Source organism: Protopterus annectens, chromosome 1.part2, assembly GCF_019279795.1.
Source record: "Protopterus annectens isolate FY-2018-M chromosome 1.part2, PAN1.0, whole genome shotgun sequence".
In the NCBI taxonomy this organism is placed as follows: Eukaryota; Metazoa; Chordata; order Ceratodontiformes; family Protopteridae; genus Protopterus; species Protopterus annectens.
Genome location: NC_056727.1, coordinates 953,516,695 through 953,544,024, shown reverse-complemented (window position 1 = coordinate 953,544,024; position 27,330 = coordinate 953,516,695). Strand labels below are relative to the sequence as shown.

The following is a 27,330-nucleotide window of genomic DNA, read 5'->3' as shown; positions in this document are numbered from 1 at the left end:
TATGGTCAAACACCAACACTGACCATATTCCTAAACAACTGCAACAACAGGAGATGCATGGCTGACAGTTTCAAGTCTACTCAATTAAAAAAAGAAAAAAAAACCATTAAACATTTAATGCAAAACACATGAAAGTAGCCAAAGGAGGACAAACTTTCTAACCAGAAGGAAAACTCCATCATTAATCATACATCCCAGGGGCACCCAAGCTGCTAGTCTAACTTGGATCACCTGTGACACAGGCTGAGCATTATGTCTCTACACCACCAAGTACACATCATTGTTACTTTACAAAATATGGTAAAAAAAATAATGCCAGATCACTGTCTAGGTCTACGTCCATGCCATTAAGGCTTTTTGCTGTACTCCATATCTTGAATAAATGTGTACATCAAACAAGAGGTACTCATATTGCACATTTTCAGGTTCTAGACAAGGTATGTTTGCATGTAGGAACAAAAGTCAAAATATTTTCAATTGAAATACTCCAAATGAGAGAGACCCAGAAGGATTAATAATCAAATGACATTAACAAGATAACAATCAGCAAACTACCACAGAAGTAAAGAAGTTATGAGCCTTCAGTAGAATTCAAGAGGTCAAAGGAATTTGTAAGCTGTATTAGTGAAACAGAACCCCCCCCCCCAAAAAAAATGAGCAGATCCAGGGGCACAAAACAGTATTAACAGACAGAATGTGTTCTCAACAGTCATATATAAGCCAAACAACATCAACATGGTTAAAGGTCAAGTGGATCTAGTAAAAGCCTGATGCCCAGTTTTTTCTCTCTCTCTCATTACATCTGTAACTACATTTGTTATCTATGCTCATAATTTTACTTTTTCAATACAACCAATACTACAGCTAAATTTAAAAGGATATACTGGCAGTGCTTCTATATGTGCGACTTGCATCTACTATTGCCCGTATGACTTTCTAACCATACAGTGGGCTGTACAACCTTTTAAGATTCTAACAAAAGTATTATAAGTCAATCAGCTCTAAGGGCCCTCTGTAAGGAGAAGTCAACGGTTCACTGGTGTCATTCCACAAAGGGTCACGTGACTTGAGTGCGACTAAAATAAGGTATGGGTATAAAATGTCAAAAGACAGGACACAGGTGCTACTGCTTAGCAGACAAATCAGATCTCTTTTCTGGTTCTCTCTCTCTCATGGTATATGTGTGTGTATATGTATGTATATATATTACATATCAATCTTGGAGGATTTTTCAACTATTGATAATTAACAGCACCCATTCTCTGCACTGTGCACCAATATCTGAACAACTTCATCACTCAACTCTTTGGCATTGTATTTTAATTTGCATTACAATCACAAATGCTCAGGCATTTCTGGCATACATGATGGTATCTCACCTACTGTAAGTAATATACATTCTTAAATAGACTGGTAATTTTCCTGAAGTATCTGTTTTAATCACTTTAATGGTGTTGCACCTTTAAGTTAAGCAATAAAATAAAACTTCCTCTCAGATACAAACTCCTCCTCATTTACTTTGACATTACTCTGGCAGTTTACACAGAGGGTTATGGCTATGAGCTATAGATCCTGTGGTACAGGGTTCAGTTCCCTCAGCCCTCATTTGCTTCCTGTATGACCTTGAGCAAACAGACACTGTCTCCAGATCGCCCCTGAAAAGGGACTGTGAATCCAGTGGGCCAATTTGGCTAACAAATTTGTACTACTACTACTCTGGAGGAAAAATATATATATATATTTTTCCCCTTTCTTTACATGTTCCTCTTCTTCAGTAAGCTTCCTTTACTTGCTTCATCTCTTTTGATTTTTACACATCTGAAAACATAGCAGACGCATGCTATCCTTTAAGGGCCTGTTCTGGGTTCTGTCTGACAAAACTATTCTTCCCTTTACAGTACCTTTCATCCAGTCAGTATGGTCTTCCCATTAACCTCAGAAATTGTGTCTTTATGTCGTGCATTTGGCCATTAACCTTGAACTCAGTGCTTGGCCATGGGTTTCTCCACACCTGTTTTAGCATGGAGCTTGACTCAGTTAATTTCCTTATGCTGACCACTCACAGACCCAACTCCAACCTCAAGCCTTAATAAAGGAGGCAAAGTGACCATTATTTCTAAACTTTAGTTCTCAGCTGTAGTTCCTTCAATACTACAATGCATTACAAAACATAAGATGTAAATTAGCTAGTAGCCTTAAACAGTGCTGTCCACCATCACGGGTTTGTCATCTTTGAAAGTCAAAATAGGCAGTGACACCTTGAGGCACACACAACCCTAGCCAACAATACCAACCTGACACATGGTCTGCCTGCCACTAACTACAGTCATGAGAAGATGCAGTTTCAAAACACAAGCCCTGCTCAGACCTCCAGCTTGGTGGTTGCAGGAAACCTACAAAGTAAAGAGGAAACCTGGTCCAAGGAATCTAGACAAGAAAAGACAAAATGGAAATCTAAGTGACCAAATTATTTTTGTGCATTTCTTTTTCTTTCTTTTTATTAACAGGGTTGAGCCCACTTGGGTTTCTGGCCCACTCTTCTTGGAATACTCAAGGTTGTAATCAATATAGTCTAGGGGAGTTTTCACCACTCTTCTTCTAATATGGTCATAGGATGTTTAATATCAAGCCAGATAGATGGTAGTCGGTATAAAATTTAACCAGGAGGATGGCACCTCAACAGTGCACTGCCCCCTTCATGCTGTACTGTACCTGTGAGTCCGCTACAGGATATGAATCCAAGCACCTACATTAGAGACAAAACTAAGCACTTTTACTTCACATCAGCATTAAAGTCGAGGTGCTATCCTCTCATCCATTGACACTAACAGTGATGGGAAGGACATAGCTACAATCAACCAGCTGAATGAAAAAAATTCTCTTTATTCTATACTTGGTTACATAAAGGAAAAGACTCCTTAGCATGAACTGCTGCAGTTCATCAATACATGCCTAAGCAGTAAAAATGCAAAAATCCTTTCAATGATTAGACACGGAAGTAGGCCATCACAGACTTCATGGACATTACATGTCAGCGGAGCACAAAATACTTACATGGCACTACAGACACCAAGGATGACATTCACCACTGGCAAAGTGGCCCAACTGAATCAAATCAAAAATATTTTGTTATGGGATAACTGGCACCATTCTGAACAGGTAGTAGAAAGACCTTGGACTTACATGAAACATGTTCTTAAAAGAAGTTAAGTCCTGATGTTCCACAATGGACTCACAGTCAAAGCCTGAAGTTTGAGAAGATAGCACAGAGCAGTCTCTCTAAATAATATAGCTCTCACATACCAGCTAGGCACCTTTACCCTTGCCAGAAATCCACAGCTCACTGATCTGACTGATCCTGATTAAAATCAGCTAAAATATCTTAAAGCAACGCACATAGGCTTAAGTAAATGGTAGCTCCCCACTCTGCCAATTTGCTTTCACAAGTAATAAAAAAAAAAAAAAAAAGTCAGCTACTGTCGCATGGAAAACTGCTGTCGCCACATAGAAGCACTGCAAAAAAAAAAAAAAAAAACAGCCCACAAAAGCGTTACATAAAAGCTGCAAGTAACAAAATAAAAAGTCACTATTGCTATATGAACTTTTCAAAGAGGTATTATTTTTACCATTTTAACAGTAAAGAATCTTCTCTTTAAAGCAAATAAATAAAAAATAAAAATAAGTAAACAATTCTGGTATCATATCTCTATCAAGTTGTGACAGAGGCAGTGGTTAAGACAGAATCAGATGACGTTCATCAAATGTCACTGACGGAAGGTGGCAAAAGTATCATGGAATCCTTAAGGAAATGAAGTGATTAAATTTTTGATCCAAACCTGTAGATATCTCTTGAAATAGAACTTGAATCCTACAGAACAGGCTCACTCCTTGTAAAAAAGACTGTAAAAGTCTACCCATATCCTGCCTAACAGGTGAACCTAACTATTGACAGAAAAGTTCAATGACACCACGACCTAAATGCCAGTTAAACATAATGGTTTCAGAGGTGTACTACAAACAGAATACCAGAAGCACGGGTTCCCAAAAAGTTATAGGTCCTTCTTTTTTTGCACATGAATGACAGCTTCAGACACACAAACGGATTCACTTCAAGAAATAATGTAGTTGTCAACAAATCTCAATAAATTACCATCAATGACAAAATACAGCTGACGGATTAATCATATAGATAGTGCGTGTCTATATTATATTATTGGACGATGAAAATAACTAACGTTATTTCATCGTACTGATAATATCTAAACAACAAAATATCGAACAAACGGAACAGCAAATTTTTTCCCAGGGAAAAAAATTTGCTGCTCTGTACAAAAAAAAAAAACGTGAACAGAAATTTAACCTTGTCACCACAATAAACAACACATGCTGGAGGGATAGACTCCTGTCCCAGAGACTTCCCATACTCTGGAACTGGCTACCCATCTATGTCAAGCAAAGTTCTTCATTAGCACTCTTAAAGAAAAATCTTGATGAGTGGATGGAAAATAGGAAATATACCCCTGGGATCACGTCTGTGTCTCTGCTCGACAGTGGCACAGGAGAATAACTTTCTTGGGTGATGTAAGCCAGGTAACCTTGTTGGCTAGGCTTACGTAGGCCCTTGCGCCAATAGCCTAGTACCTACCAATGAACCTATGAGTGGGGGGGCTTCACCCCCCACACCCTCCCACCTAAATATGCCAACTCCGAGATCGCATCATAGTGGAGGAAATAGCAAAGTCCCGAAGACGGCCCACCAAATTTTTTTTCCCTGGGAAAAAATTTGATGTTTCGTGACTTTGCTATTTTGCCATTTCGACAGTATCGGATCGACTAAATAGCATTCGCTATTTGGTCCATTCGATACTGTCATATAGACCCGATAGTGCTGTGCTGATCAGATGATGCAAGCTATCCAGGAAAGCCTGGTGTCACAGAATCAATGTCACTGATGACAAAAACATCAAAATATACAGAAAGGCATTGTCATTGCTTTGTGGTATTGCAATATACTGTCAATTAGCTCTCAAAATAATTGGTCCTGCCTTATGTTTGATTAAAAAACACAATAAACACAATTTCACAATGTTGCTATTGCTAATGTAACCAATTTGGTAATATTTGTAAGATGTCATTCAAGTAACTAGCTCAACAAAAAAAAAGCTGTGCAGTAAATCTAAACTGTAGTGTACAACTACTCAAAAGTATTAAAAGTAAATTAGTATGAACAGTGACATGTTCATAATTGTAAAAATCACATTAGGCAGAAAAAAATCAAAAAGCAATAAAAAGAATGCCATAGTGCTAGAAAACAACTGCTGCCCATTCCTAGAGCATAGACATGATCAAATTAAGCACAAGAATCAAGGACAGTACAGTAGTTATCAACAAACTGGGTACTAGGAGATGGTTTTAGGAGTTACAGAGAATTTTAAAGTTGAAAACATAACATTTGGAAGACAGAATTTAAGCCATGTGTTTACTTCTTATGATATGGCCCAGTCCACAAAAAATAGAAATGGACTATAAAGGGCCAGTAACCTTTACCCACTGAAAGAACTAACTCATTTCCCTCTTCTGCCAGCAAACTGGGTTTGATAAGGTAATCCAGCTGCTGGTGGTGTCAGCAGGAAGAGGCAGGATGGAGCTGCTTACAGCTTGCTATATATTTTTATCCTGGAGGCTACATCAGCTATGGGCATGAGCATCCAAGCTTTCAGGCAAAGGGCTTGGAGGGACAAATGCCCCCCCCCCCCCCGTGTACAGTGGTCACATATCTCAGGGAAAGTGGTAGACTGGTAGCACCTAGCAAGACCCTCAGCATTTGCATGGCACAGACTTAGTATCACCTTAAGGATGTACATAGCACCCTTACATTTTCTGGGGCTGGAAATAATGGTCACTAGTACACTGCCTCTTTCTGGCCTCGAGGGTACAGAAAGAGCTTTCCTGCCTACTGAGGCACAATGGAAAAGGATACACCAGGGCAACAAACAGGAAGTTGATCAGGACTGGGCAGTAAAAGACAAATAGACATGGCAAGTGCAACATACGTGGTTAAAAGCAAAACAAATGTTAACTTCAGATTCCTCTTTCTTGGTCCCTTTGGCTCCAATGACAAGTAAATGACAGTGTACAAAGGAGGGTATATGATAACCAGTGACAATGTGAGCTATATGAGCATTATAACTAATGCAACTAAATGCACATAATCCTATAGCAGAATGTCCTTCTATACGTGACATTAGCATAAAATAAAATTAGTGTTCTCCACAATGCATACATCTCTACTACCTACCGCAACATCTGCAATGGCATCCTGAATGGCGGATGACAAGGCTGGCACACTCCTTTGTCCTTCAAGATTCTTCTCCACTCCTTCGACCCAGTTTAGTAGACTTTCTAGCCCCTCTTGCACACTCTGAGACTGAGCCACAGACAACTGCAGCTTCTCACACCTCTCAAACAGCTGTTGACATAAATGGTCATAGCGCTCTGTGATGGAATCTGTGAAAAAGTCAAGATTCAGTTATGCTGCACATATTAAACTGTCAATCTTTTTTCTTTGATTTATACAACTGAAACCTTTACAAGATTGCAATGGATTTACTGAGATCAAATGTATTATTCAGAGGGAACCAAGCTATATCTGCATCAGGAACTTACCATAATTACAGAGATCTGAATGTATTCACTACTGCATTCGACCTCTAGGATTCCTGCCTGAAGGAAACCTGTTGGCCAATCGAACCTCCACAGCTTTACCATCTCCCTCCTGGTTGACTTCTTCCCACTCAGATAACAGGACAATGCTGATATAAAGAGGGGTATCAACCAGTGTCATATTCTAATATTTCTTGCCTTGGCTTAACAAAGACTCTTGCGCAGAGGTGCCACAGCACATGTGAATATAGGAAAGTTATCCCCAAGGAACAGTGAACCATCCACAAGGCCCCGATCTACCTCTTAAGGTTCTATCTGAGCCTAGAGGAAGAATACATCTTAAGAGACTCAGTGGGAAGGTGTGGGTAATGTGAACAGGGTACCCACCCCAGACCAGGGAAATTGCGTACTGTTATGAATTATGGATCCTGCCTAATGCAGACAGCAAATGTAAGCAGATGACCATGATTATTACCCAGCATGATGTCAGCTGACAATCTGCAGAAAAGGAGACACAGACCCAGTCTAGTACACTTCCTTTCCAACACACTATTTGTTCAGACAGTGAGCTCATTCCAAACAAAGAGCAGTCTGGGTCACGCAGCGCTACACAGTCATGCTTACTGTTCACACACATCCATGGTACAGTGTCACAGTGCCACTAGATGAGCTGCAAGAATGAAATGCAGGCTAAAAACATCTATTTTGTGTTCCCAAACTGAATATCCAGTAAAATGGGCATCCTATACCCAGCTCCATGGCATGAAGACATAGAACCTTGACAGTGACCCGAGATCAAATATTGATGTAGGCACTGTAAGAGCTTGAGACTGAAGGTTTGAGTGAGTAGCCAGTGCTACCCTGCTCAATCAGTTGAGGGTGGGGTCAGCTATCTAACCCACCACAATGCCTACACCTGTTTGAGGATATGGTGCACGTGCCAAAAGAAAGACACCCTGACATGACAGCCTTCATAATGTACATGTGCAAAAACATAGTACACACTGCAAAAATTTACTGGAAGGCTCTTGCATCTACAAGCATTAACATCAGCTGCTAAGCGGAACTAGGTTAGGCAAAAAAAACAAAAATGAAAATGTCTGGCTGCCTGGATGATGACCGTACTGTGACTGGATCTCACATGGTGATGGGAATAAATGAGGTTTGGCCCTCAATGGTCAGACAGCTAGCAGCCATGGGGGAAAGGGAAAAAAAAGAATGGACAGTCTATATTCTGCATAAGGGAACTGCATGGGTATGCCAGTCACGACTGTCTTAGCTGATTATGCAATATCCTACTGACAATATTTCAAAGTTAAGAAGTGTGGCCTTAGCCTGGAATCAATGACTGCTAATTATCCAGTTTATATAAAAAGATATCCAGCTCTTTATTACAGATACAATGTGCATTTGTATGGGCTATCTTCACATCATATGATGTTTGCCAACCATTAACCTGGCATAAAGGGAGAGGGGTGGCATAATGCTTACAGTGTGCATCTCGAAAACATAAGGTGCAGAATCTGGTTCTCACCTTTGAAGGAAAATTGGCTAAGCTTAAAGTGGCTTCCATGGGCAGTTAGACTAGTGCTTATCAACAGAACACAGGTGAAGGGTATTCCCTGACAAACCAGAGATTGCCACTCCTTTGGAACAAACTCCAAATTCACGTAAAACAGAGCTCCTCAATGACCCTATTTAAGCGTAACTTAGACAACTGGATGGCAGACTGCAAATTTACATTGGGGGTGTCACCTATGTCCCTCTTGGATAAGGGCAGTCATTGCTGATCATAAACTCGTGCTGCAAATACAGACCATACAACTTGGTCAATAAGGGAACAAGGGTATAACCATGGCTAGACTTAAACAGGCCCTAGGGCAAATAGCCTAGTAACCTCCTATGAAATAACAGGACAAGGTTATGACATCACCTCAAAAGAGGGACAGACAGTGAGTAGGAACAAGAGTATTTAATATAGCACTGATGAGAAAGGAACACATGCTTGTTAACATTAGCTTTGGTCCTACAAAGCACACCATTTTTTTTTACAGAATGCCAAGTGGCAAGAAAGGGTTTAAAGGAAGTAAAGTCAAATGGATGGGGAAAATTCTGAGTTAGTGGATTTGAGGCATCTACATCTTTGCAAAAAAACTCTGTTAGAAACAGCAGTGTGAAGGGAGTCATCAAAAAGCAAACAAGGGCACAGCTCAAATAAATACTTAGTAATAAAGGACAGCCATATTCTCTTAAGTTGATTATATCATCATATTGAGATCAAAATAAATGATGGGGTGCCTCTGCTTTGAATATGAACCATATGAACCAGACAACTTTTGCCTGATTAGTGGCTCAGGTTCTGGAAAAGCTCGGCTGGTGAAGATGCAAGCAGCTCACTCAGTAAGAGGGAGAGTTGGCTCTGGCTGACCATTCGTGTAACACCTGGAGGGAGAACTGCATGCTACACCACAGATCATGGACTTGTCAAACACAAACTGCTCCAGTGCACGTGCACTGGTTGGAAAAGGCCTTATGCAGAGACATACTTCCCTCAGCAGGCAACCCTAAGTGCAGCTCAAAGGAACTGCTGGAAGAGGCAGGAGAGGATGCTTTGTCAGACCTAAAAGCTGGCCCACTCCAGACCACCTGGCTTTCATCACAGGGGGGAATAAATGGGCTGATTAGGCACCCTGGGTAGGAATGCAAGGGTCGTAGGACTCTCCTCAAGCCCAGGGATGCCTGTCTCTCTCCCCCAATGGAACAAATGGGTTTATTAGGTAAAGACAAAGGTAATAGAGCCATTGGGCAGGTCCAGTGGAGGAATAAAAACAACAAAAAGTAAATGGTGGGGATGAACATCAGATGCGCTTACTGGATGAAAAAGCCATACTATCTTTAGGGGGAAACAAAATTGAATGAGATAAGCCATTCTATCAGCCTTGCATTAAAGTTGTGGTAATCTTATAAACTCCAATCTGAGGGAGTCAGAACCCAAGTCCTGCAAGTTGCTGACTAGGACAAAGTCACAGGCTACTATACAAGTTCAGATGAGTAGTGACCACTGTAGTGCTGTTGCTGCATATAAACATGTACCTCCTGGAAAACAGACATGGAAGTAAAGTAGCTCTTGGTTTAAATGAATGGATGTGCACAGGCAGTGAAGGGCCATGACTAGAGAAGAAAGTGTCAAAGCAATGGACTGCTTTGTATCTCTCTGCTGAACAGGATAATGTATCCATGCCTACAGTACTGCAAGCAAGACAGAACTTTAAGAGGTCTTTATACTGTACACTAGCTGGGGAAAAAAGAGGAAAGTCTGAACACAAACACACAAAAAAATAGAGAATAAATGAAACAATAGGAAATATGTGACAGAAGTACATAAAAGTTAAATGGAGAAAGATTACTTAGCAACAAGCAGCATAAAAAGAGGGAGTGCAACAGTGTGTGTGCGTGGGGGGGGGGGGGTGGAAGCTGCATAGAGAGCGGCACTGGAAAAATATTTAAATATATCAATAATAAGGTCTCACAGTGGAATTCCTGCAAGCCCCAGAGGGGTCTAAGCAGGATACAATTAAATACGCTAATCAGAGCTGTTCTGCAGCCAAAACTGAGTCTGAATACTCAGATACTGAAATTTTAACAGTATAGTATTTGTATGTAGTTTGATACTTCAACAAAGTCTTTTATGCATTAGCTTAGCCATTTGCCCAACAGCAGCAGATATTTTTAAATACCAGCAGCAAAATTTCCCTTCACAGGAATGCATATGTAAGTGAAGAAACTCAAAAGCACTGGATAACAGCGATATACCACATTCAATACCCAGGACTCCTCAAGGGTGTTAAATTGATGTAGCCTAGTAATAAAATGAGCCTATTTCCTGGTTTGTGTTAATCAGTAACTGTCTGGTCAACAGACATTTTACTGGTCAGCTGCCACTAATGTGGGGACCTGGAGACTTCTATGTTAGTGAACAGGGGCCTACTGAGTCATAGAAAAGGTGGATTTTATCACATTAAACGTAATAGCACTGATTTTACCCACAGAACAATTTTTTAGTATTGACTAATTTGAATGGATACTTGTGAACTATGCAGCAAAGGCTCATATTCATAACGCAAGCAGAAGGTTATAAATCAAAGTGGAAATATACGATGTTGAAAAAGTGAAGGAAGAGTCAAGAAGTAAGGACAGAGTACAACTTTGGATGCACATGCTTAGGGGAAAATAGTGACAACCATGCAGAATACTATATTCATAAAGCTGCAGAACGTATTCAAGAACTATGCCATAGTGGAAACTGAGAAAAGAGATTTTGCCAATAGGGCTGACTGCAAGTAGGGATATAGAAAATAGGTAAGGAGGGCTGGAAATTATAGGAGAAAACTGGCAAAGGAACCAAGGCATTTGGAGCAAATAACTAGAGAGGGAAAGGTAATAGACTGGGGTGAGGCCACACAAAAGGATTTTGAATGCAGGTTAGACAATGCCTTCCGAACCAGGGAATGTCATCACAGTATAGTCAAATAGAAAGGGATAGGGGAACCCTAACTGAAAGACCAGCTCTAGTTTATTTTTTGTTGAATCTACAACAGAAGCTGTTTGGGTTATAGTTATATGAACTAAACCCACAATGCTGCAGTACTTCAGAGTAAATGTCTGCAAGTGTGCTGTGCTGACAGGAACTTTACTCTGGTGCCTTGGGGTCTGGAAATGGAACAGTGCACTACACTGATAGTACAGATTACAAACCAGTCTGGAATTGTCTAGCAGTTGATGTCCCTCTTGGTTTGAACAGAGGGTTTACAGAATGGACAAGGCTGTGTGCTGCAGCATAATTAATGCATCTTTTGCTTGGACTTGGACTGTCCGGGCCCTGTTTGTTTTAAAAATGGTTTGATTTCTTAACATTGTTAACTAAACCAAAACCAAAGCACCACACAGCTCGCCACAGTAGCCAGGCTAAATGGTGGCTTGGGGCTTGGCAAGAGGTGTGATACACTAGCTTAGGGTGGTACCTAATCAACAGCTGATGTTCCTGTAGATTAGCTGTCAAAATATTTGCACAAAAATTCTGGACAAAGGCCCAAAAATCAGAGACAATTTGCAAATATTGCTCTAACATTTTGTAAACAACTTAGAATATCTCAGCAACCACTCAACTGTCAGCAGCATTTCATTCATCTAGCTGAGAGCTTTTTGAGGCTAAGCAGTTCTATCTGCTACTTTGGTTGGTGAGACAGAAAAACATGAAATTTATGACAATATACATGAATATTATATGAACAAAAATTAATACTGCGTGACATGCACTAGAAAGAGGTCAACTATCAATATGTTGTGTTTGCCATTATATAAGCTTTAAGATGAAATATTTCAATACTTTGTATGTAGCATGGTTTAGGAATTACTGGCGCAATTAAAAACAAACAATATTTGATGCCTGAAGACATCAGTTGGATGCAACTGTTGAGGCACCTGGAGGCGTCACTCGACTGACTGGTTTTTCATCAACATCTACTTCCTGAAGAATTAGTAGTATGAAACTCTAATGTCTGACATTGACTGTCTGTAATCCCCAGTGATTTACCAAAAAAAATTAAAATATTTATTGGGGAAAAGTCAAAAGTATTAGACAAAATCAGGGACAGTAGAGACACATTCCCTCTAGGTTTGACTGGATAGATAAGAGAGTCAGGAATGACTTGCTGTAGTTGAGAGTGAGCCCCAGGTTGCGGAGTATAGAGATGGTGGTCTGAAGGTTCTGTTGCAAGGTGTCTGCATGTTCTGCTTGAATCAGCAGGTCACCCAGGTAAAGGTAAATGAGAATACCCTGGAGCCTGCTAAAGGCAATGACAGAAGCCAAGCACTTTGTGAATACCCTTGGAGCCAGAGAGAGTCCAAAGGGCAAAGCACAGAACTGAAAATGTGAGGAAGCAACAGAAAAACGTAAAAAGTTCCTGTAGAGAGAGTGGATGGAAATATGAAGGTAAGCATCCTTTATGTCAAGGAAAATCAGGAACGCTTGAGGAAGCAGACATGGGAACAGAATCTGCAGGGTGAGTATCCTGAATGAGAGTATATGATGGAATAAACTGAGTTGGGACAAGTCTAAGATTGGTCTCCAAGGGCCATCTTTCCTGGGAACAAGAAACATTCTGGAGTAGAATCCTCCTCCTCTTTCTGAAGTGGGAACTTGCTGAATGGTTCCTTGTGATTTCAAGTCTTGAATGACTTGAGAAAAAAGGTGGATCTGATCCTTTGGTGGTAGTGGGATTCCCATGAAAGGTGGTATGATTATCCAAATCATGTAATAACCCTTTTGAACAACAGACAGGGCCCAACTGTCTGTGGTAATGCTTGTGCAGTTTAACAGGAAATGTGAAAGGCGCTGGAGAAGTGGAATTTCTGAAAGTGTTGCATGTAGTCACAGGCTACCTGGTTAGTCTGGAAATGGGGGTCTTCTGAGCAGAGGAAGACTGGGACCTAGGAGGCTTCTGCCTGCATGCAGTCTTCTTATGTAATTGGGAAGGAGTAGTAGTTTTCCTTCTTGCAAAATTTGTTCTCAAGGGGTAGTTCCTGTGAAATTTAGGAACAGAGACAAAGATGTGTTTAAGCTCCTGGAGTTACTTCCCTTTCTTTTGAAGGGCTTTGAAAAGGGCTGCTGCATTAGAACCAAACAATGCAGCATTGTCCAAAGGTGCATCCACGGAATTTGCTTTGAAGTCCTCAGGCAAAGGCTGTAATCTCAAATAGAAAAATCTCCTGAGATTAGAACCTGAGGCAACTGATCTTGAGGAGACCTCTGCTGCATCGTAACTGCATTTTATGGAATGTCTACTTACCTGGGATGAGAATCACAAAAGGGAAGTAAGTTGGATTTTTGCTGTAGAGTCCGGGAGATCTGTCAGCAATTTAGATGCTGGCGAAAGGAGAGCTATAACATACTTGGACATGTGTGTGTCTGGTAATTAATGGCCCTAAAGGCCAGAGTAGAGGAGGAATATTTTCTTCCCAATTCTTTCCATCATCTTGCTGTCTTTATCACAGGGAAGAAGACTGGTGGAGGGCAGTAATTTTGAAATCTTAGCAGACAAGGAGATCACAGGAGGGTCTGCAAGAGGGCATTTATACACGTAGCTGTTGTCCTCAGGCACCTTATTGAACCTGTCTGGTTTCTTGGGTGCTGGAGGTTGAGAATAGTACAGTTTTGTACCTACCATAAATGTAGATGTCCGATAGGTATGCATCTGCAGTCCTAACATATGGGTTGTCCTGCCTCAGGCAGCCCTTCGGTCGGCCGGATTCCAAAGTCTGGGTCTGGCCTCGGCTGATGTCGCACTTCACCCGACGTCATAGCTGCTGTTTATTGGGTATAAAGGCATCAGCCGACACCATTTTCCTCAGTGTTTCTTGCCCCAGATGCCAGGTGCCCTCTAGGAAGGCTAAATTTGGATAAATGCAAATAATTCCAAACAGTAGAGAGCAAACAATATAAAAATATATATATATACATATATACAAACAAATACACCATAATAGATTCCCCCAGCTAGCTAAAAGAGGGGTAAACACCCTAGGAATACCACAGAGGGGAAGGAGGGTGGGTAATCCTGACTGCAGATGCATACCTATCGGACATCTACATTTATGGTAGGTACAAAACTGTACTATGTCCTTCAAGGATGCATCTGCAGTCCTAACATATGGGTAGAATACCATAGCCAAACTGGGGGAGGAGGCACTAGGATAAAGATGGTGTAGTTAAGATCCCTTGCAAAACAGCAGTTGCAAAACCTGCTCGGGATCTAGAATATAAGGGAAGATTATAATGCTTGGCAAATGTATGCACGGAGCTCCAAGTAGCAGCTTCTAAAATGTCTTTGGTAGCCACTCCTCGTAGAAAAGCTGTAGTGGTGGCTGTAGCTCTTGTGGAATGAGGTCTGATATTTTCAGGAGTTGTCTTTCCATGAAAAGATTAGCAAAATCGAATGCAATTTCCTATCCATTTTGAGATTGTCTGTTTTGAAATTGCTTTTCCTTGCATTCCTGTTGCATATGCTACCAGAAGCTGGACAGTTTTTCTGCTGGTCTTAGTTCTGTCCAGATAGTAGCGTAATTGTCTGTGCACATCCAAGGTATGTAGCAGTCTTTCCCCCCTGTTCTGTGGGTTGGGGAAGAATGTAGGTAAATGAATCGCTTGGTTCAGTGATACTCTGGAGACCACTTTTGGCATAAAGGTAGGGTTAGTTCTCAGAGAGACTCTGTCCTGATGGAAGATAAGGAAGGGTTGTACTGCCATTAATGCCTGTAACTCAGATACCCTTCTTGCTGAAGTGATTGCTAGCAGGAAAGCAGTTTTCCAAGACAAGAACTGTAATTCTGCTGTTGCTGCTGGTTCAAAAGGGGGAAGTGTTAACTTTTCCAGCACAAAGTTGAGATCCCATGTAGGTAAAGGTGGTTTCCTTGGAGGTTTTACATTTTGATTCCTCTCAAGAACTGCCTGAGTAGAGGATGAGAGAAGACAGGAGGATCCATGTTGTATTCTGCTGAAATTGCTGATGCATGAATCTTAATGGAGGAGTAAGACAGGCCATTGTGGAACAGTTCTGCTAAATATTCCAGGATGTGTGCTATGTTTGCCAATGAGACATTTTCTCCCTTTGCTGCACTCCAAATGAGGTATCTTTTCCACTTGGCTGAATAAGTCTTCCTTGTGGAAGGTCTGCGTGCCTCCAGGATAATGTCCTTAACCCTCTGGGATAAACCTGGGTTATTTTGTTTTATGCAATATTCCAAGCAGCTAGCTGCAGGGTTTTCAAGTTTGGATGTAGGATCTTGTAGTTGTCCTGTGTTAGAAGTAAGGGACATAGAGGTAGAGGCCATGCGTGTGTCCGAGACATGCTTCTCAGTAGCGGGTACCAATGTTGCCTCGGCCAGTCTGGAGCTATCAGGATTACCCTTGGCTGATCCTCTCTGATCTTCAGTAGAACTTTGTACATCAAGGGAAGAGGTGGGAATGCATATGCTGTCAGGTTTTTCCAGCTGAAGGAAAGGGAGTCCACCCTCCAAGCAAGTGGGTGGTATGCTCTTGTGCAGAATTTCTTCAATTGGTGGTTGTGTGGGGAGGCGAACAGGTCTATCTCTGGTAGTCCCCATTTCTTTGTTATGGCTTTGAAGATATCTGGATGCAGCATCCATTCCTGAGCATCCGTGGTAGTTCTGCTTAAGGTGTCTGCTAGAGAATTTTCTTTTCCTGGTACAAATCTGGCCTGAAGTTGAATGTTGAGATTCAGGGCCACATTCCACAGGTCCATTGCCATCCGGCATAGAGGATATGAATGTGTACCTCCCTGTTTGTTGATGTACCACATGACTGTGGTATTGTCGGTCCTTATCAGCAGATGACCCTGTTGAAGGAGTGGTCTGAATGCCTGGATCGCATGTTTCACTGCCAGCATCTCCTTTAGATTTATGTGTAGATTCAGCTGGTCTTGGGTCCATAGGCCTTGAATACACTTGTCCACCATGTGTGCCCCCCATCCTAGGTCTGAGGTGTCCGTGGTGATGGTCTGGCTTGGATGAGGTTTGTGGAAAGGCAAGCCTCTGTTCAACTGACAGGCCTGAGCCCACCACAGGAATTCTTGCTTCAGGCATGGAATTATTGGAATCTGGGCTTCTAGACTGTGCTTGTGTTGAGACCATACATTCCTTAGGTACCATTGTAGCTTTCTCATATGCAGCCTGGCATGTGGAACCAATATTATGCATGATGCCATGTAGCCCAGGGCTTGCAGGACTTTCCTTGCAGTAAGCCGAGTTTGTGTTGTTAATGTCATGAAGTAGGCTGGTAGTTGCTTTTGTTTTTCTTCTGTGAGAAAAGCCATCTGAGTTGATGTATCCAGTTCTGCACCCAAGAATGTTATCCTTTGGGATGGTACTAGTCTTGACTTTTGCATGTTGACTGTGTATCCCAAGGCTTGCAACAGTTGTATGACATTTTCCAAATCTTTTGTTAATTTTGCCTTGTTGTCCGCTTGTATTAGGCAGTCGTCCAGGTATGGGTAAATTTGAATTCCCTGAAGCCTGCAATGAGCAATTACTGATACCAGGCATTTCGTGAATACTCTGGGCGCAGTAGATAAGCCAAAAGGCAATGCTGAGAATTGATAATGCTCTGATCCTGCAAGAAATCTGAGTTGTCTTCTGCAATCTGGTCGTATAGGGATGTGCAGGTATGCCTCCTTGAGATCTAGAGTCACCAGCCAAAACTCCTTGCCCAGCATGGGAAGAAGCTGCTGGAGGGTCAGCATTTTGAATTTTGGAACAATGAGGTATGTGTTCAGTGCGGACAAGTCTAGAATAGGTCTCCATTGATTTTCTTTTCTTGGTACAAGGAAAAGCCTGGAGTAAAATCCTTGGCCTTGTTCCATAGGTGGTACCTCTTCTATAGCTCTCATCCTTAGTAAGTTGTTGACTTGTCTTAGAGCGTCTGTTTTTTGGCTTGGTGGTAGGTTTGGCATTCCTCTTTTTTGGTAGAGTGTAGAAGTGAAACCTGTAGCCCTTGTCTATTGTTTGTAAAGTCCATTTGTCTCCTGTAATGTAATGCCAGTTGTCGGAAAATAAGGCTAGCTTTCCGCCAAGGGTGCTTCCAGTTGTTCCCTGGTAGGCGGAACTAGAGCCAAGTCATTGTGTCTGCCCTGTGGAAGTGGTTGTAGTTGAATCTGTGGCAGTACTTCTCTGGTTGGTAGGTTGCCACTGACGTCCCCTGTAGGCACCCCTAGATTGACCTCTGCCTCTGGGGTGTCTATTTCTGCCTCTCTGCTCTGGAGTTGTCTGGAAAGGACCAATTCTTCGAAGGCCAATTTCTGCTAAACCTCGGAGGTTGGACCTGTAAGAAATCCTTGACTGTTTGGACAGATTTTGCTTTTTCTTCCACCTTCTTTAGAACCTCCTGCAGGGGAGCCAAACAAACTTTGTTTCTCCATGGGAGCATCTAGGAGTTTTGACTTAACATGGTCTGGTAAGGATTGTTCTTTTAACCAGGCATGCCTTCGAATCACTGTTCCAGTCATAGCTGATCTAAAGGAAGCCTCCAGTGCATCATAGCCACATTTTAAGAAATGGTTACTGACCTGCTGAGAGTTATGTACCAAATCCTGAAGGGACTTGCGGTCTAAAGGTTCAGGAGAAGACAGTTTTTTGTTTATCTGGTCTAACAAAAATTTCTGGTACTGAATCATGTGAAATTGACAGTTCAAGGCCCTGGCCGAAAGAGTAGCAGAAGTATAAACCTTTTTACCCCATCTCTAATGCTCTAGATTCCCTTTCAGAGGGAAGAGGGTTTTTGGCAGAGGCAGCTGCCACACCTTTAGGGCCCTGAGAAATGGTTTCAGGGTCTGCAACAGGAGCCTTATACAAATGGTAATGTGTGTCCGTGACCCTGTAATATCTGTCTGGCTTGGCAGGGGCCGGAGGAAGAGAATCAGGGGCAGTACAGGCATCATTGTATGCATCATCAACAACTGTTAGTACTGGCGGAATGGCTAAAGGCCTATGCTGTGGTAAGTGTAAAAAGGTCCTTAGCCTTTTCCTTGAATCTGAAAAATCCTGGCCCTGCTATTGGAAGTGTTCCCTCATAGCATGCAAGGTTTCCCCAAAGGAAAATTCTTCAGGAGGAGAAGCAGAAGGAATGGAGTCTTCTGCATCAGAATCCTCATAAGGAGAATATGGGCCTTCGTGAGGGTCTGAAATGTCTGAGTCATCCGAGGAATAATCAGTAGAGACAGGTTCCGGAGGTTCAGTCCTAGGCCTCTTGTCTGGAGGGGGCTGAGAGGCCCTGTCTGGGTGAGGTTGGGATCCCCTGATCAAAGAAATGAGATCCTCAGCCAGGCTGAGCATTTGAGAACTAGAGGTAGGCCTATGTGAAGGAGTTTTAGCAGGTAAGGCCTTAGAAGATTTAGCTGCTTTAGCCCTGGCAAAAGCCTTGATAGACATAAAAGCAGGGGGTCTAGCAGCCCCACGTGCAGGGGTAGATATGTCTAAAGGAATAGTGTCTGACAAATCCTGGGTGCCTGCTTCTGTAGCAGTAAATTCAGTAGCAGATTCAGCCATGCTCTGTGAGGCCTCGGCTATCGGAGGCATGCTTTCGGCCGAAGGAAGAACTGGGGGCTCGGTTTCAGCCGAAACCGAGACACTCGCGGTTGGCCTAACCGTGGTTTCAGCCGAAACCGCGGGCCGCGAGTGTCGGTCCTTTTCCTCGTGGTTTCAGCCGAAACCGCGGGCCGCGAGTGTCGGTCCTTTTCCTTGCGCTTTTTAGCTAATTGAGTAGTCGGAGTCTCCGACGGCATTTTGTATGCAAAAGCAGGACCAAAAAACTCCTCTGCAAACTCCGACCGACGTCTAAGTGTCCGTCGGTTGAAGGAAGCACAGGCTAGACAAGCTGATACGTCGTGGTCTGGGCCTAAGCAAGGAAGGCAGTAAGAGTGGAAATCCTTATGAGGTATTTGTTTCCCACAAGTTAAACAATTATTTACTTTGTCTGACATCGGCTGAGGCAAGAAAGAGTCCCCAACGGGGTACTTAGCTTTTTAGAAGTCTTCGGTAGTAGAAATCTCTGGATCTGACCGACCAGCACTTGCGAACAGCTTCTGCTTCGGGTACCGCGCGGCAAGAAAGACTGGGGAAAATGGCGTCGGCTGATGCCTTTATACCCAATAAACAGCAGCTATGACGTCGGGTGAAGTGCGACATCAGCCGAGGCCAGACCCAGACTTTGGAATCCGGCCGATCGAAGGGCTGCCTGAGGCAGGACAACCCATATGTTAGGACTGCAGATGCATCCTTGAAGGACATCAAGGTGTTTAGATGCAGCCAGAAAGGCATCTTGAAAGGCTGGCTGAAGGAGCAGGACAGTTAATTTGCAAAAGGTCATAATACCTCTTCTAGACCTCTGAGACTTGAGAGCTGCCCTATTTGAAAAACTCTCTCACTTTAGTGATAGTGTCTCCAAAGGAGATATTCTCTGCTGGAGAACCCACTCTGGTGGAGTCTACATCAGGAGAAGCATATTTCCAAGGCAGAGTCATCAAAAGAGGATTCATCTTCATCAGATGCCTCTAATTCTGCAGATGGAAGGGAAGAAGTAGACGTTGCTGGGGTAGTAGGTGGCAAGACAGAAGGCCTAAGTGCCAGGAAGGCATTCAGTATCCCTTGAGAGAAGGCCTGCCAGTCAGGAGAATGCTCCTGACCGGAGGAAGCATGTTTCTGATTTCTCTTAAGAGGAAGCCCTACCTAAGTCTGGGAAGGAAGTGGCGATGCAGGCCTGGACTCCGGATCGGACATTGGCACAACCTCAATGGACGGGGTAAGAGAGGTACCGTGCGGAACATTTAAAGGAGCAAGCTGTGGTTCCCCATTTCCAAACAGGATGTCTGCAAGACCTCTGTGGACGTGCTGTGGGAATCCTCCTTAGCGGCTTCCAGAGTAGTACTCGCAGGAGGACCCAAAACCATACAAATCTCCGGGCCTTCACTGGCCTTGAGAGGGACGTCCATGACGAGAGGTGCAGCCAAAGATTCAGACCTTACCTTTTTTAACCTTTTTCTTTGGAGGCTCACCTAAGGGACCAGCAGCACCCTCCATACGTAATGTTAGCCTCTTAAGTCTCTGGTTTTCTAAATAAATGTTAAGGGTGGACAGACAACTGTGGAGAGTTTTTTGAATGACTGCCTGATAGATGGCACAGGGCTTGTTGTGATCAGGCACCAAACAAAAAAGATACTGGTCATGGTTGTCTGTGTGGAATCTGTCTTCCACAAATGCACTTACCCTTCTTGAATGACATTAACTTCTACCAAACATGCAGTAGCAAAAGTGTAAAAGAGTTTTCTCCAATGGGGCACTTTTCTGAAAGAATAACTACTCTCGGTGATCAGACGGATGGCTGGAGCTGTAATTTGAACGTGTGGCAGAGAAGCTCTGAGGATGGTACTTTTATGGCCAATGTTCAGCTGCCCTGTGTGCAACTTATAGGTTCATAGGTTAGTACTAAGCTAACTGCCCTTGCGAGCCATTTTAAGCCTAGCCAATTATCCCTTATGAGACTCAAACCCTGCACCTTGTGTTTGTAAGACAAACACCTTAACCATTAGGCCAGCCTCCCAACCCTTCATATGTATCTTGCAGTACCTTAAGTCTTTGTTATACTGACGGGACGTTTGGCTTGCCTAGGCAGATTCTCCATTATGTTATGAATACTGCAACATAGGAATAGAAGGACATATACTCACTACAAATAACACTGAATAAACAGACAATTTTCATAAACTCTCAAGATACATGATTAAAATAAATAATTTAATTTTAGGACATTATTTAAATCATTTGGCTGAATTATAGCACTTGTAAAATAGATTTTGCTTCACCTTACAAAACATGTGGGAAATGCCCATAACTTTATAAAGTCTTTTGGCTTTTCCCGGTTAGGGGTCGCCACAGCGGAACTCAGGTCTGCTCATGATTGGCAATGGATTTTTACGGTGCCAAGTTGCCAGCCCAACACCCAACCTTCAAAGAAGGCATGCCCATTCATGCTTGCACCTACCTGCATGTCTTTAACGTCACTCGACCGCGGGGAGGACATGCAGACTCCACACAGAAGGCGCTCCAGCCAAGAATGGTACGGGAGAACCTCGCTGTGAAAACTCATTTCTTTACTTTCACCATTATGTAGCTCAGAAAAATGTTCTGTCACCAGCCCAGTTGCAGCACTGCTCCAAACATCCTTTAACAGTTTTAATACACAAGTTCTTTGATAGAGTAAGATAACCTATTGGACATGGACAGAGAGGACTGTGCAGACTGATGCAGTGTTTCAAATTATGTACCTCAGAATCATTAATAATATGCTCAGTAACACCACCCTTAAACATGCACATAGATAAGGCTGCATTAAGTGGTTTCCTCATCTTTCTGAGTTACCCAAAAGAGTATACGAACTAATCTGTCAGCCAAGCTATGTGAAGTAGAAGAATTTTGGGAGAAGGGGGGGTTCCAGGAAGCTCATTCTGTAAAATCAAATCGGACATAAAAATATTCCTGTAATTTTTAATCCTGCTACCAGTTGTAACCTTGACTAGTGTGTGTATTCAGGCACATTTTCTGAGGACAACCAGGCATACCTACATATGACCACACCAGTTCTGGCAGCTATGGTAACAGCAACAGTTGCATTAAAAGTACACCTTATGGCCTAAAGGCCTATAGACTCAGCACATGGTCACATTTTACTTTTCATTCTTCAGCATATGAGAAAAAAGAACAGTGATGGGATAACGCATGACCTAAATAATTAGGACCTCTCACTACTCAGGTACTAAAGGTATAAATCCTCTTACTGTACTTGTCAAACCCCCTTTCCTTGGCAAAAAGCAAAGTAGTACCTGAAGGTACCAAAGATGTACTGGAAGCCTCAGAAATTGTAGAAAGTGCCAAAGTAACAGAATCAGATTAAAGTCAGAATAAGGGCTCTCCTTAAAATTACGCAACAAGTCAGCTGATCAATAAACTGTTGGCAAGAAGAACTTTTGGGATGGTTTGAATTTTTAATCCACAAGTCCCAGAAAGGTTTAAATAAAACAGGGGGTTCCTATCACGTAGTCAAACATTTAGAAGTTTGAATCACACATGGTCGAGACCATAAGTTCGAAATTGCAAAAGTTTGAGCGTTTCAATGGAGTTGGTATATTTAAGTAGGGGGGGGGTGCAGGGTGGCTTGAATCTTTCCCATGGGTTTTGGGCATTTTCTGCATTTCTTTTCCTGTTTGCTGAAGAAATATCTGACCGTGGTGAGATTACAGTTTCTTTCTATGACATTCACAGCTTCATTAAAAATAATACCCTTGGGTGAGAACACAAAAGTGAGTGAAGAAGAGCCCTTACAATCTGAAATTACTTACTAAAGAAAGAAACTTTGAAGTAAATAAAGAGCACTCACATTCATCAGAGTAGAGAGGATGAAGTCTATTTTCTCTGCCTTTTGTACAAAGCCTTACAGTCACTACCAAGGGCGCCCGCAGGCAGGTGCAAAGGGGTGCACTTGCACCCCCCTGGAATCTGCTGACTAGTTAATCTTAAAAAAAGATTTTTGGGCGTTCTTCTTTAAGAACGCCCTTCAAGTCCAGGCGCAGATGCTGACATCATCGCGCGGTGCACAGTTTGCGAGCGGGAACTGAAACAGACGGTTTCAGGTTTGCGATGGATTTACTGTACCTGCAACTCGCATCGCATTATATTAGTTTGGGGATAGGAGGTATGTGTTTCTGATTTTGGAGATGATGTGCCTAATACAGAATGAGGGTGCAAAACATTAGAAGAACTGTAAGTGAATGCATCAGAAGAATTAATGGGGTACATGCAAAGATTTATAAGAATGTAGCTAATTATATAATTAGGTCTGTGGCTTTAAGTTGAAATTAATGCTTGAACTTATGTCAAGTTAAATATCCTATATATGCTTCTGATGTGGTTGTACGTATTTTTTTTTAGAAAACAAAGCACTAAAACTTACTCATTTAACATTACTAAGTGCCCTTCTGCCCTTTACCCAGCTGTAAATGTTTTCTGGCACCTCTGGTGCAAGCTATTGTCTTCTATGTGTGGGCTATTAGGAAAGTTTGACTTTGTAAAGAAGCCCTTGTTTACAGGTTTTTAACTATCTGCTGGATGTGTTTATCAGATATTAAGTTGTGGTCAGTTATTATTGTCGGTAACTTTATATTTTGTGCTAGGTCATGTCTGCGATTATTGGTTGATAGTATTAAGACATTATACTTTGCTTGTTGGGTTATGGGTGTAATTAGCCTTGGTTTAGTTTTAGTCATATTTAGGAGTAGTTTAGAGTGTTGCATCTATTTTTCTGTTTTTGAAAATGAATGCTGTAGGTCAGTTTGGAGCTGTTCGATTGAAGAAGCTGCACATATCGATGGTCATTAGTCTGCACATTCCACTAGACTGTTGATAGTTGTTACATTTTTCTTTAGTAAAAATGAAGAGGAAAACAGAACTTTTACAGCGGCTGTGTAAAAAATATGATATGTGAAAATGTAATGATCATAACACATTTGTAAAACATCATGAGAAGTACTCTGGACATGAAATGTTATTATGTGTTTTAAAAGGTTTACCCATTAATCTGAGGAGAGGTCACTTGAACTTCATTGGTAATTGAAGTTAAGGGCAGGTTATTCCCTGAGATGAATGGGCATATATTTATACAATGCATTTAAAACTAAAAGCCATGGAGTGCTGAAATAAAATCATTATTTTTTTTTTTTTTTTATTTCAATTGATTTGCATGATACATTTTATAAATATTTTATAAGTACTCTAAAGGTTTTTTATAGTAATGTCTTGTGATTACATGAATTACATCACTGGTTATTTAAATGGTGATTTATGATTATAAGTTTTTATAATGAAGTCTCATTACTAATTGTGAGATGAAAGTGCTTAACTGTTGTATTTTTACAATAAGTTTAGTTGGTTTGTGGTTCTTGGTCTCTGCAGCATTATTTGGATTACAGTTCGATCCTTCTTTTTCATTGCTTATTTTTTATTAATTCCCCAATTATGTTACAATTTTTGGACAAGCAACAAATATTACAATATATATAAATCATGGATCATGTATACAAGAGGAAATTAAAAATGGAAGCTAGTAATAATGAAATTGCTAATATAACAATAAAACATAACTATTTACATAGGTGTCTAATCAACATGAATGAAGTGGTTATTTCTATGATGTAATCAAATCATTACAGCTAGAAATGTCCATTTTCTCCAAGGTTTCCATTACAGTCAACAAAGTATTGAGGTATGATGCTGTTCTGTTGGTTCTATTCTTTAGTGTATTGATGTCCATTTGGCCAACAGTCAAAGTAAGATTCTTAAATTCCTTGAATGAAGGAGAATATTGCTTTTTCCAGTTAATGGTAATTATCTTCGGCTATGGTTAGTAAAGTAGGGGATTTACACAACACCAATGATTTTGTTAATTTGAAATTATCATTAAATATAATCTGAAAGAAATAATTTATATTATTCCAATAAGTATCTATTTTTACAGTCATAGAAAATATGTTCCCATGCTTTAAATTTTTGTTCACATCTCCAACAAACATCTTCACTGGCAAACATTAGAGCTACTTTATGGGGAGTAAAAAACTTCTATTTAGGAATCTCCATGAGAATAATTGCCAGTGAAGTGACAGGATAGTGCGTTTCAAAGACATAAGAACAGATTTCCTTCTCATCACCCTCTGGGGGATGTCCGTTTACCAATGTGAAGTAATTCTAGTAAGAATCTTTATGTTTATAATATATTCAGTAAATTTAGGTATGCTGCGAGGAGGACTTCACTGAAGATAACAGACAGGACGCTTATCAGAGTGAGTAAGGTAGGTGTGTGTGTGTGTGTGTGTGTGTGTGTGTGTGTGTGTGTGTGTGTGCAAGAATGAAGAAACCGTTCCAAACTTGTATATTCCTTAAAGAGGATGCTTTAGTACTTGATGTACACTTAAGAAGGGATTTGTTAAGTAAAGAAATACAAGTGTCTTAGAATGCTTATAACACCACAAAGCTGAAGATGTTTAGACATGATGATAGAAACATTTTATTGCTTTGACACTGCTAAAATATATTTAAAAAGTCATAATTTCATAAAAGCAGTGCAGATTACTAATTGTTGGTTGAGTCTCATTCATTCAAATCACATTTGGTCAACTCCTTTGTAACATGATTTTACTGTGTGTGTGTGTGTGTGTAATGCCCCAGGTGCTACATGGCGGTGCGTAGAGAATAAGGCTTGAACCCTGTACCTTGGGCCCAGGTGGCAAAAGCCTGAATTCCCTACCCACCACCATTTGTAAAAACGTTGCAGATTTTTCCCTCATACTTGTTCTGTTCCTCATAAAATCTGTGGTTTCTGTATTTTTGTGTCCTTGCAAAGTCAGTAGTGCACTGATGCAGTGGTAGCATTGTTGCCTGACAGCTACATGTTCTCTGGTTTGATTCTTGGCTGGGGTCGGCGTGCCTTACCTTCTGTGTGGAGTCTATATGCCCTCCCTGTTTTTATTTCCTTCCATCTTACAAAGACTTGTCTGTCTGGAGTGTTTCTCCCTGGGCCTCTGCTAAAAATTAGCTTTTGTTCCAATCAGACTTTCCTGGTTAACAAATGTTAAAAATGACACACATTTGAATATCAGACTTCATATTCTTCAGAAAGTGCATGGTAACACAAAAGCTTTTATTCTAGCAATTTTCTAAGTGTATAAGATGAATATTTGAAATTTGTCCCTATTTTGGGACTGTATTCCCCCATTATTGGCTTCATCCAGGTTTTGTGCTAAGGTTGAGAGCTATGGTAAGAACTGAATATGTTTGGGGGCTATATTCCCCCATTACTGGCTTTGTCCGTGTATTTTATGCTAAGAGGTTGAGAGCTATGGTGAGAACTGAATTCACTGAATGTTTGGGGGCTGTATTCACCCATTACTGGCTTTGTTCAGGTGTTTTGTGCTAAGAGGTTGACAGCTGTGCTATGGTGAGAACTGAATTCACTAAATGGTAGCCATTTAAGTTTCTGTCTTCCTCTTTCACAAAACAGCTGATTTGGCATAGTGGTATGTTGCTCTGACTGTTTTGCATAGGGTCCCCTAGGTTCAAGACGTGGCAGTGAAATGTATGGTGGTAATGCAGCATTTTATTCTAGCAACTTTCCAACATTATACAAGCAATGTTTAAAATGTGTCCCTGGTTTTTGGCCTTTTGCCCCCCCCCTAATAAATTTTGGCTTTTTCCAGATTTCTTGTGCTGCAAAGTTCAGAGATACAGCTGAGTGTCGAGTAGATTTTACAAGGAGCTGAGAGCTGCAGGGGAACAAAAGTTTAGTGCTGCTTATGCTAAGTCTGCTTGAATTGTTAATAGCACAACAGGTAGTGTATTTGCTTTTGATGCTCAAGGTTGTGGGTTCTACTCCCACAGTAGATAGATGCATTGCTGATAATGTACTGTGTTATAAAAGGGGTGGATGCTGCAGTCCTTTTTGGCAAATATACCTAGTAACTATGAACCTGTTATCAGTTTGCTATCCATTCCCTATTGTGGTATTACTAGCTTATTTTTTAATGCATGCAACATAGGCAATTTATTCTTCAAGGGCAACAGGCATTTTACTGTAGATGAAACAATGACATATAAAGTTGTTTGCTAGCAGCAACCTCTTTATTAGTTACAGATTTCTTTAATGTGGATTTTACTACTACAGAGATTGTGCATATTTACTGATACTGGTGGACTATAGAAGGTTGAGTAGACTTTTTATGGTGGAAATGTTCTGAATTGGGCAGTTTTGTCATTTGGTGTATGCATTTTGTTTCATTGTTTACTGGAAAAATGCACAAAACAATAAATTTAAAATGCCCTCTGACAACTGTACTATATTGTACAAGGAATATAATGTAATGCAGTTGGGAAGGTGTATCAAAGAACATGTGTATGTTTCATGTTCAAGGGGCCTATGATTTTGAAAATAGCCCAAAGTTAATATTTATCTGCCACTGGCAAAATATATTTTCTTTGAATGTGGGTTTCAATGCTGTT

The 27,330-nt window shown here is 41.3% G+C and overlaps 1 protein-coding gene across 1 annotated transcript in view; it reads right to left on the bottom strand.

Annotated features, from left to right (window-relative positions):
* Positions 1–27,330, bottom strand: part of LOC122792184 (microtubule-actin cross-linking factor 1-like) — a gene marked incomplete in the record, with an annotated part of 3,579,694 nt that overhangs the window by 1,809,729 nt on the left and 1,742,635 nt on the right. The window contains 1 exon segment of the mRNA XM_044059907.1: positions 6,299–6,507. Coding sequence (XP_043915842.1) covers positions 6,299–6,507 — 209 coding nt within the window.